The sequence below is a fragment of the Haliotis asinina genome, chromosome 3 (genome assembly GCF_037392515.1).
Source record: "Haliotis asinina isolate JCU_RB_2024 chromosome 3, JCU_Hal_asi_v2, whole genome shotgun sequence".
Lineage (NCBI taxonomy): Eukaryota > Metazoa > Mollusca > Gastropoda > Lepetellida > Haliotidae > Haliotis > Haliotis asinina.
In genome coordinates, this window is record NC_090282.1 from 22,087,450 (window position 1) to 22,099,298 (window position 11,849).

The 11,849-nt window shown below is 41.3% G+C and overlaps 1 protein-coding gene across 1 annotated transcript; it reads right to left on the minus strand.

The window, feature by feature from the left end:
* Positions 1-1,742: 1,742 nt before the first annotated feature.
* LOC137276657 (uncharacterized) lies at positions 1,743-9,287 on the minus strand. The gene is made up of 5 exons (XM_067808274.1): positions 9,093-9,287; positions 7,328-7,415; positions 5,182-5,315; positions 4,768-4,914; positions 1,743-3,709 (listed from the first exon to the last, which is right to left on the minus strand). The coding sequence occupies exons 1-5, from the start codon at positions 9,130-9,132 to the stop codon at positions 2,958-2,960; spliced, it is 1,161 nt and encodes a 386-aa protein (XP_067664375.1). The 5' UTR covers positions 9,133-9,287; the 3' UTR covers positions 1,743-2,957.
* Positions 9,288-11,849: the final 2,562 nt, after the last annotated feature.

Below are 11,849 nucleotides of genomic sequence, written 5' to 3' on the forward strand. Positions count from 1 at the left end.
TAACTATAGCATGTAAGGTCTTGCATGCGAGGTATCACATCTGTAACTATAACATGTAAGGTCTTGCATGTGAGGTATCACATCTGTAACTATAGAATGTAAGGTCTTGCACGTGAGGTATCACATCTGTAACTATAGCATGTAAGGCCAAGCATAAGGAGTATCACATCTGTAACTATAGCATGTAAGGTCTTGCATGTGAGGTATCACATCTGTAACTATAACATGTAAGGTCTTGCATGAGAGGTATCACATCTGTAACTATAGCATGTAAGGTCTTGCACGTGAGGTATCACATCTGTAACTATAGCATGTAAGGTCTTGCATGTGAGGTATCACATCTGTAACTATAGCATGTAAGGTCTTGCATGCGAGGTATCACATCTGTAACTATAACATGTAAGGTCTTGCATGAGAGGTATCACATATGTAACTATAGCATGTAAGATCTTGCATGTGAGGTATCACATCTGTAACTATAGCATGTAAGGCCAAGCATAAGGAGTATCACATCTGTAACTATAGCATGTAAGATCTTGCATGAGAGGTATCACATCTGTAACTATAGCATGTAAGGTCTTGCATAAGGAGTATCACATCTGTAACTATAGCATGTAAGATCTTGCATGAGAGGTATCACATCTGTAACTATAGCATGTAAGATCTTGCACGTGAGGTATCACATCTGTAACTATAGCATGTAAGATCTTGCACGTGAGGTATCACATCTGTAACTATAGCATGTAAGGTCTTGCATGAGAGGTATCACATCTGTAACTATAGCATGTAAGGCCAAGCATAAGGAGTATCACATCTGTAACTATAGCATGTAAGGTCTTGCATAAGGAGTATCACATCTGTAACTATAGCATGTAAGATCTTGCATGAGAGGTATCACATCTGTAACTATAGCATGTAAGGTCTTGCATAAGGAGTATCACATCTGTAACTATAGCATGTAAGATCTTGCATGAGAGGTATCACATCTGTAACTATAGCATGTAAGATCTTGCACGTGAGGTATCACATCTGTAACTATAGCATGTAAGGTCTTGCATAAGGAGTATCACATCTGTAACTATAGCATGTAAGATCTTGCATGAGAGGTATCACATCTGTAACTATAGCATGTAAGGTCTTGCATAAGAATTATCACATCTGTAACTATAGCATGTAAGATCTTTCATGAGAGGTATCACATCTGTAACTATAGAATGTAAGGTCTTGCATGAGAGGTATCACATCTGTAACTATAGCATGTAAGGTCTTGCACGTGAGGTATCACATCTGTAACTATAGCATGTAAGGTCTTGCACGTGAGGTATCACATCTGTAACTATATAGCATGTAAGGTCTTGCATGAGAGGTATCACATCTGTAACTATAGCATGTAAGGTCTTGCATGCGAGGTATCACATCTGTAACTATAGCATGTAAGGTCTTGCATGAGAGGTATCGCATCTGTAACTATAGCATGTAAGGCCTTGCATGTGAGATATCACATCTGTAACTATAGCATGTAAGGTATCGTATCTATGGCCATAGTCTTTGGTCTCTCATACCTCCTGTATTATTGCTTATTGGTTGTTGTTGTTTAACGTTGTAACGTAAATCTGTTATGAACTTCAAACTATCAGTTCAGCCCAAGCAGGTACCCAGCCCATCAATCTGATTTTACATACTGTGCGTAGGTTTAAGAAGAGTGTTATATTTGGTTATAGGGCTTTTTACAAACACACAAATATGTATAGTACAAATTTATTTTCTGATACTTTGGTGAATAATCACAGTCACAGTTTTCAACAAAATACTATATATGATTTCGTGATATACATGTAGAGCAAAACACGTCAGAGCTGAGAGAATATATTTCCTGACACAGTTACTATGAACAAACGATTAGGTTGTCATGAAGACGGTTGTTGGCAGTTGATATGTTGCCATGTCTAGCAAAATGTACTGACGAAATGTGTTGTTATCTGAGCCAAAGTTTAAGTCCGGAATGGGTTGTCATCTGAGACAAAATGTATGTACAGGATGGGTTGTCATCTGAGACAAAAGGTACGTACAGACTGAGTTGTCATATGACGCAAATGGTACGTATGAAATGGATTGTCCTATGACATAAATGGTAAGTGCGGAACGGGTTGTCGACAGACGCAAAACACTACAGAATGGGTTGTCATGTGACGCAAGAGGTATGTACGGAGTGGTTTGTCATTAGACGCAAAAGATACCTAGGAAATGGGTTGTCATCTGACGCCAGAGGTACGTATAAAATAGGTTTTCATCTGACGCCAAAGGTACATATAAAATAGGTTGTCATCTGACGCCAAAGGTACGTATAAAATAGGTTGTCATCTGACGCCAAAGGTACGTATAAAATAGGTTGTCATGTGATGCAAAAGGTACGTACGGAATGGGTTGTCATCTGACAAAAAAGGCAGGTAACTACTGGAGTACAGTTTCAAGTAAAACAGGATGGGAAACATTATGTGATTTAGGGATGGGTGTAAGATGAGTAGGAATGACGCGGGTAATGGGTGTGATTTTCTGTGCGGGAACAGGTGGACAGATAGCTTGTGAGTCACAAGGTAGGTAGGATGGAGTCAAGTTTCGGCGGGGCTCTCGATTTTAGGTCGAGCGACATCATTCATTTCGAACACAAAGTACTATTTTAGATTTTGCTCTCATTCATTGACCTTCTTTGATACACGGAACCTGAGATCAACCCTGCAGCAATCAAATGCAACATTAAGACAATCAGTGGTAGCGTAAAGCAAGTTGTGATCATTTCTAATCTGTACTGTCTAACTGTTTGGTGACAGAGACATTTTTCAAATTGTATTTACCCGAGAATAAGGATGGCCTCGGTCAATATTTGTTTCCTGGATCAATAAACATAATAAAGGGTCCTCACACTTAGATTATTATCACATACATCTTCTATGCGGTCATCATATGATGCTCTCTTCCTTGCTGCTCTGTGTGAAAAAGAGTTTACCTCCCCGTATCATAGGCTCAGTATTGTCTATTTCGACTTCTACGTCCATCCGAGATGCATTCTTCTCCCTTCCATTACGTTGGCCCTGAGTGTATGCATCTCGTGCATCACCATGACTACCTGCATCATGATAACCACGGTTGTCACATGCAGCATGCTTGCCAGGCCTGGTTTTGCGTCCCCTTGCTCGGTTCATTTCCTGGACATTTGGTTGCCCATCTATGCGTCCAGCGCGACGAGGATCTATGCGACGTGTATTTTCACCATGGAGATACAATTCCTCTGTTGGGTTGGTTGCATGAATAAGCACACTTATGTCGTCATGACAAAGTGTATCTTCGCTTTCACTTCGTTCATCTGCTTGGAATACAACATTGTTGTGACCAGTCATGGGTCTTGGGCCGTTATGTTGACAACGAGAGTTGCTTCCCTTTGGTCCAGATCTGAGTTGATTATCTCTCCTTTCCTCTGTGATATCGACACGCAGGAACACGTCTTCCTTGTCGCGGCCTCCTGTAGCACTGCTGTCACAAATAAGTGGTGCGTTTATCAAATTGTTTTCTCCTTTCCTGTGTCTGTAGAGACAGAAAATGAAAAAGCCAAGGACCGCCATTCTGATTACAAAGAAAGCTGACAATCCGACTGTCAGGCCGACATTGTACGTGTTGACAGGGTTGACAGGGTTGACAGGGTTGACAGTGGGCCCTGGAATACAGACAACAGAGCGATCTCATTAGATCGAGAATTTCTAAATGACATTTTCAATTATTTTTTTTCCTGCTGACTATTTATTTGTTATTTAACGCATAATATTAGGGCGGTCTGCACCAGACACCTCAGTGATTGATGTGGTCAGCTTTTTTCTAATACTTATTCCAGTAAACACTGTCAGTTCGCTGATGTTCCAAACACGAATCAACAAGCAGGCCATTCTGGACACATGTTCCCTACACAGATAAAAAGCATATCATTCTGGGAGCATGTTCCAAACACGGATCTACAAGCATGTCATTCTGGACACATGTTCCCTACACAGATCAACAAGCATATCATTCTGGACACATGTTCCCTACACAGATCAACAAGCATATCATTCTGGACACATGTTCCAAACACGGATCAACAAACACGCCATTCTGGGCACATGTCCCCTATACAGACCAACAAACATGTCATTCTGGACATATGTTCCAAACACAGATCAACAAGCTTGTCATTCTGGACGCACGTTCTCTACACGGATCAACAAGCATGTCATTCTTGACACATGTTCCCTACATAGATCAAGAACCATGTCATTCTTTACATATGTTCCCAACATAGGTATAAAAGCCTGTAATTCTTGACACATGTTCCCAGCATAGGTAAAAAGACATGTCATCCTGGACAAGTGACGCTGAAATGTCATTTCAAACAAGAGGTTAGTATCCATAAACGTCCCATGCCTTCGAGAACCAATCATTTGAACATGCTGGTGTCCCACATTCGTGAAAATGGGGAAGTTAAGTCCCGTAGACTTTACGTTTTGTTAATAATTCACCATTTCTTTCATTTCATCATTTATTTAACTCATGACAATCATTTTTGTAACGGATATGTTTCATAATACATCAGTTCATGTGTAAACAGTATCTTTAAAAAGTATGAAATATTTGCAAAACAGTTGCCTGAAGTAAGGGGCTATATTTACACTAGTGAGTCTAAACCTTTGATGGTTAATATGTACATATTCTGACTTCAGTTTTACCAAACAGGGGGCTCACCTGGACTGAGGACGTCAACTGTCCTGTACTTGAGACTGAATCCCTTGCCTGAGCCCATCACGTCAGTGACGAAATGTACGGAGACATCCTGACCTTGTTTGTAGGAATGATACTCCAACTTGTGATCTCCGCAAACTCTTATGTGACCTTAAGTGTAAGAGTACTGGTATGAGTCACTGTTAGGTCCTTACAAAGATGATGAGTGAATATTCTTTAACGCCGTATCAAGCAACTATATAGTTATTCATGTCGATCCTTACCAACACTTTGTACAATGATCATTGATGTACAATGATCATTCGTAGGGTGTGGGATGGAAGTGATGGGTTGTGAGTGAGTTCAGTTTTACGCCTCACTCAGCAATATGACGGTGATCCGCAAATAAAAGAGTCTCAGATATGTTGACACAGTTACCTAGTGATGGGCGATCTTCAGTTACTCTTAGGTAGCCTTTGGTACAGTCGTGTGAGCTTTGAATGTGGACATAGATGCTCTGTATTTCAATGTAGCCGGGTCCTGAATCGATGTTCCACACGCAGGCTTGGTTACTGAAAGGGAGTGAGTGAGTGAGTTTAGTACTCAGCATTTTCCAACTTTATGGCGGTGGTCTGTAAATAATCGAGTCGGACCGGAGCATTGATCTGCGTAATTAGGAACCGATGACATGTGTCAACCAAGTCAGCCGGCCGTTATTAACGAAATGTTCGTGGCCCTAAGAATTTGGTCGTAACCAATGTCGTAGCCAATGTGATCAGAATGGGCTTAAGAAGTTCGTAGGTCTTCGAACGTTTCCAGAATAGTTAGTCTGATCACCCGATCCCGTTAGTCGGAAAATGATTCCCTTATCCCATTCCTGACCCGACATCTTCATCAACTCTACATCCTCCCGCAACTACACTCCACCCTACTACCATTTAAGACATCACATCATACCACCACTCCACTCTACTACCATTCCACACATCATATCATACCATCACTCCACCCTACTGCCATTCCACACATCACATCATACCACCACTCCACCCTACTGCCATTCCAAACATCACATCATACCGCCTCTCCACCCTACTACCATTCGACACATCACATCATACCATCACTCCACCCTACTACCATTTCACACATCACATCATACCACCGCCCCACCCTACTACCATTCCATACTTCACATCATACCACCCCCCACCCTACTACCATTCCATACATCACGTCATACCACCGCTCCACCCTATTACCATTCGACACGTCACATCACACCACCACCCCACCCTTCTACAATTCCACACATCACATCATACCGCCGCTCCACCCACCACCCCATCCTACTGCCATTCCACACGTCACATCATACCACCATCCCATCCCACACATTACATCATACCACCACTCTACCCTACTGCCATTCCACACTTCACATCATACCACCACTCCACTCTACTACCATTCCACACATCACATTATGCCATCACCCCATCCTACTGCCATTCCACATGTCACATCATACCACCACTCTACCCTACTGCCATTCCATACATCACATCATACCACCACTCCACTCTACTACCATTCCACACATCACATCATGCCATCACCCCATCCTACTGCCATTCCACATGTCACATCATACCACCACTCTACCCTACTGCCATTCCACACATCACATCATACAACCACTCCACCCTACTACCATTCCACACATCACATCATACCATCACCCCATCCTACTACCATTCCAAACGACACATCATACCACCACACCACCCTACTGCCATTCCACACGTCACATCATACCACCACTCCACTCTACTACAATTCCACACATCACATCATACCATCACCCCATCCTACTACCATTCCAAACGACACATCATACCACCACACCACCCTACTGCCATTCCACATGTCACATCATACCACCACTCCACTCTACTACCATTCCACACGTCACATCATACCACCACTCCACTCTACTACCATTCCACACATCACATCATACCACCACCCCATCCTACTACCATTCCAAACGACACATCATACCACCACACCACCCTACTGCCATTCTACACATCACATCATACCACCACTCCACCCTACTACCATTCCACACATCACATCATACCACCATCCCATCCTACTGCCATTCCACACGTCACATCATACCACCACTCCACCCTACTACCATTCCACACATCACATCATACCACCACTCCACCCTACTGCCACCCAGCCATATGCAACCACACTCACATTCACACACTTACATTCACATCCACAACCACACCCACATCCACGCTCTCACATTCACGTCCACAACCACACTCTCACAGACATTCACACACTTACATTCGCTCACCGCACACGCACCCGCATTCACGTTCACATGAACGTGACACTCTTCGCGCGCACGGTCACGCCCACAATCTCACTCACTCGCGCGCACACACGCACGCACGCACACTCGCACACACGTCGATGTTGATGTGTTTAACTGTAAGGTAACCAAAAGTTAGTCAAGTGATATATTGTTATCTAAGGAACATGACTATGTTCACACGACCTTGGGTAGTTGTTATCTCGGTAGGTGAGACTTTGCCACGAAGACGTCGCCACTAATGCGTCACCACAAGTGGAACATATCGCCGGTACTGCAACAGTGATTACAGACTGATTGGGAAAAGCAAAATGATATCAGACTGATAGAGATGCAGTAACAATGATAGCAGACTGATAGAGATGCAGTAACAATGATTACAGGCTGACCAGGATGAAGCAAAATGATAGCAGACTGATAGAGATGCAGTAACAATGATAGCAGACTGATAGAGATGCAGTAACAATGACAGTAGACTGATAGAGATGCAGTAGCAATGACAGCAGACTGATAGAGATGCAATAACAATGATAGCAGACTGATAGAGATGCAGTTACAATGATAGCACACTGATAGAGATGCAGTTACAATGATAGCAGACTGATAGAGATGCAGATACAATGATAGCAGACTGATAGAGATGCAGTAGCAATGATATCAGACTGATAGAGACGCAGTTACAATGATAGCAGACTGATAGAGATGCAGTTACAATGATAGCAGACTGATAGAGATGCAGTTACAATGATAGCAGACTGATAGAGATGCAGTTACAATGATAGCAGACTGACTGGGATGAAGGAAAATGATAGCAGACAGATAGAGATGCAGTTACAATGATAGCAGACTGATAGAGATGCAGTATCAATGTAATTAATGTATTACATGTATATCTCTATTGAGACCACGAGCTGCTATGTACACATATTCCTCTATATGCTTGTACTTATGATAGTTTTGTACTCATGACATCGGAGTGTAAAAGAACCCAACCTGTATCCAACTTCACATAGCATCCCCACCGCACAGCTAGCTACCCGAGTAATACCTCGCAAGTCAAACAATAAGAATATCATCTACTGAAGCTGAGCATTAGGTATGTATTCAAACTTTGGTGCGTGGCCTATTGTCCAATAATGTGTTCGGGCACACCACTGGGAAGTACAATCCCGCCTGTTTTCTCATGCTTTTTCCGCTGGCAAGATGTCACTAGAAACGAGGTAGCCATATCTGTCGCCAACTTAACACCCAATACCCCAATGTAATCAAGCATAATTCGGTCATCTATGTTTCCCAGATTAGCGTAACTCTGCGGACTTGAACGTAGAGTTAGACATATCAAACGGTTAGTCTCTCAAACCTACTGAAAAAAAACATTTTTGGTGTCCACGCTGTGACTCGTGTCAGTTATATTCAGATACCTGACGAAATTTGCATAGACTTGCATGTTATTTCAGTGTAGCACAAACATTTGTCATGAAGTGAGTTTCGGATGGATCTTTGTAAGGTTTACCAAGCAAATGTGAAACCATCTCTGTGCTCTGTTCACATTACTTCAGCTCAATGGTTCAATGCACAATGCCCTATGCCGCTATGTTAAAGGAGTGCATTGCACTGTACTTTAATTTGTTGCAATTGATACATTAGCAACGGAAAATCAAACAGAAACTATGTGATTGTAGGTAAGATGATTCCTCCTAAAAATGTGCAAAATTCCCCACATGTGTACAATGTGTGAAGCCCATTTCTGGTGACCCCGGCCGTGATTTTGCTGGAATACTGAATAATGGAGGCAATATGAATGCAGGGAGGGGTTCGGGGTGAGTTACTGAACTAGTGTTACTCATACATTCCATTTAACATTTCAAACTCATCTCAGTTCCACATCCTCTGTCTCCCATCCCATTACACCCCCACGCACCTTTTCCCGCTCCATCATCGGTATACTCACCTGTCAGGAGTGCTGAAACAAAGGCTACCTGTAAAATCATATTTCCTTCCAACAGTATTATATCGCACTAGAAAGAAAACAACACTGCTTTCATGTGCTTGGAAACTTCATGTTCCGTTTTCTGAGAAAAGTCTACGTGCCATTTGCGTGGCTTGTTAGTGCAATAGTTTTTAGTATTTACCACGGACAGCAGTTATCTACCTTTGATGTAACACAATAAAGTTTTAAAGATCAACGTTTAGACATGTTATCTTGTGGTACTAGTTTTTGTGTTTTTATGTCCTAAACCTGTACATGCTGGAGGGCTGCAGGGAAGCTGGTGTTTTATACACTGTAGTTAAGTACTCTTGGAAAATGCGTAGATGAGCCACTGTCTGATACGTCAGTGGAGACAATAATTGACTTGTCAGCATAGTACAGTATAATCTGGGAACAATGGAGCAAATTACGCCCCTCCCCAACCAGATGGTGTATATATCGCTGCAGTGTATATCACTGTTGGAAGTGATTGTTTTTCGTTCTTACAGCTTATAGGCGACTTGTAAGAGAAATGTGTACTGTTTGGGCACGGGTAGCCTAGCGTTCGCTCTTCACGCTGAGGACAGGTTCGATTCCACACATGAGTACAGTGAATGAAGCCAATTCCTGGTGTCCCTCGCCGTGCTATTGTTGGAATATTGCTAAAAGCGGGGTAAAATTAATTCAACTCACTCACCACAGTTCTGACTTGTGAACAAATGTTTTCTCTTTATTGGAAGTGTACTCAGTACTATCTTCATGAAACCAGGTTTTACCCCCCTCCTATTTATTGGATCACCAACCCTCTCACTGTCTGATGAATCACCAGAACGTGAAATATTCAGGTAGAAGCTTCACGTACCTTCACTGACCTCCAGATACCTGCAAATTCCATTATCTAGTTCATCTTGGTGATAGGGACGTGTAGTCGATTTACTCCCAGACACTGGACTAGGAATTAATTAGGGCAACACTCATATAATTGGTAATGCCCCAATTGGATGTTTCAACCAGCTAGTTGAAAATAACGAAAACTTTTATTGTGTATAAATATCTTACTATTTTTAATGCTAGTTATTTTTAATAGAAAATTTTCTTTCAAATTATCTATATCAAATCTCTGTAAACAAGCTACTGAAGCAACGTATTTTGTTTCAATCAGAAGTTCAATTTTAAACTTATCAATGTAATTACAACTATATCTCTTTGGTGAAAAAAACTTCTTTTTTTTTTTCATTCCAGCAAAATCAGGTTACAAGCCCGTCAACCAAGCATAGTTGCGTTCAGAGAAAATGGTTACACTGCCTGCCAATCAAGCATGGTTGTGTTCAGAGAAAATGGTTACATTGTCAGCTAAGCATGGATGTGTTCAGAGAAAATGGTTACACTGTCAGCTAAGCATGGATGTGTTCAGAGAAAATGGTTACGTTGTCAACCAAGCATTTTTGTGTTCAGAGAAAATGGTTACACTGTCAGCCGAGCGTGGTTTTGTTCAGAGACAATGGTTACACTGACTGTCGACTGAGTAGTGTATTTAATTCTTGGATGTTGAGGAAAAAAAGCAATGACAATATTCTCATACAAAGAGGTATTAACACAGTAGATTTTAAAGAAACCAGTCTTGTTTGGTTCAGGGGGTTTTGAATTCCCCCGTCTTCTTGCTTTGACAGAGCCACTGGGTGTTCAGGGGGTTTGAACCTCCTTTCAAAATTCCTGGATCCGGCCACGTAGTGAGTGAGTCTAAACTTTTGGTAGGCAGGATATCTTATCTTAAACATGAAGGTATTCATGTCACCATTTACTAGTTTAAAAAGAAGATGGAATAGGGTACCAATAGATGGAAGAAAATGTAAATTACGTTGCATGAATGATGTGGTGATGAGTTTAATGATATTCTTAAATGCATATATTTCAGAAAAATAGATCAATCATGAAAGCTTCCTTTATTAAGACCAAATATGTTCAAATTTAAATCTCACTTTACATGACGAAAAATGTTTATTTAGACCAAAGGTCTACATTCAAATATAATGTAACATGTACACATGTGTATACCGTTTTCCACTCCGCCCAGCTCCCCTCCCACCATGGTTGCAGACCCTTGGGATGTACAGGATTCAGACAAAATCAACTACTGTTTTCTCCTTCAGTGTATTATTCACAAACTTGGACAAATTAAGTATAACTCTAGTGCGTTCGTCTTGCATCGGCTCAACAAATTTAGCCATACTTGGATATGTGTAAACTGACCCTCATATATATCTTTTCCTATTGAGTTATACTTAGAACAAACCATCACAACACTGTATTTACCTTCAATATCCTTACAGCAAAATGGACATAATCTTTCATTAATTGTAATCTGGGAGTTAACCATCAACTATTAGACTAGGAAAACTTAATCTGAATCTACATAATGCAGGTCTTTATTTAACGATATCAATATCTACCAAGTATCTTCCGAAACATAAATTTTGCTTAACATGTAAGTACAATCTTGCGTCACTTAATGAATCTAAACTGTGTCTCCACATTTGCTAATATATATATCCCTGATTCTGAGACTAAATGATCTAAGAAATCCTAGTTTATTAACAACTACATGGGTATTCCATAGAAACCCAAATCAATACCTATTCAGGGTATCCCTAAGTAAAGTCACCCAGTTTACTCTATCAGGATGAGAAACAGACAGGTTTAGTAAGGCATTGTAGACAACTTTAATATAACGGTCCTCGT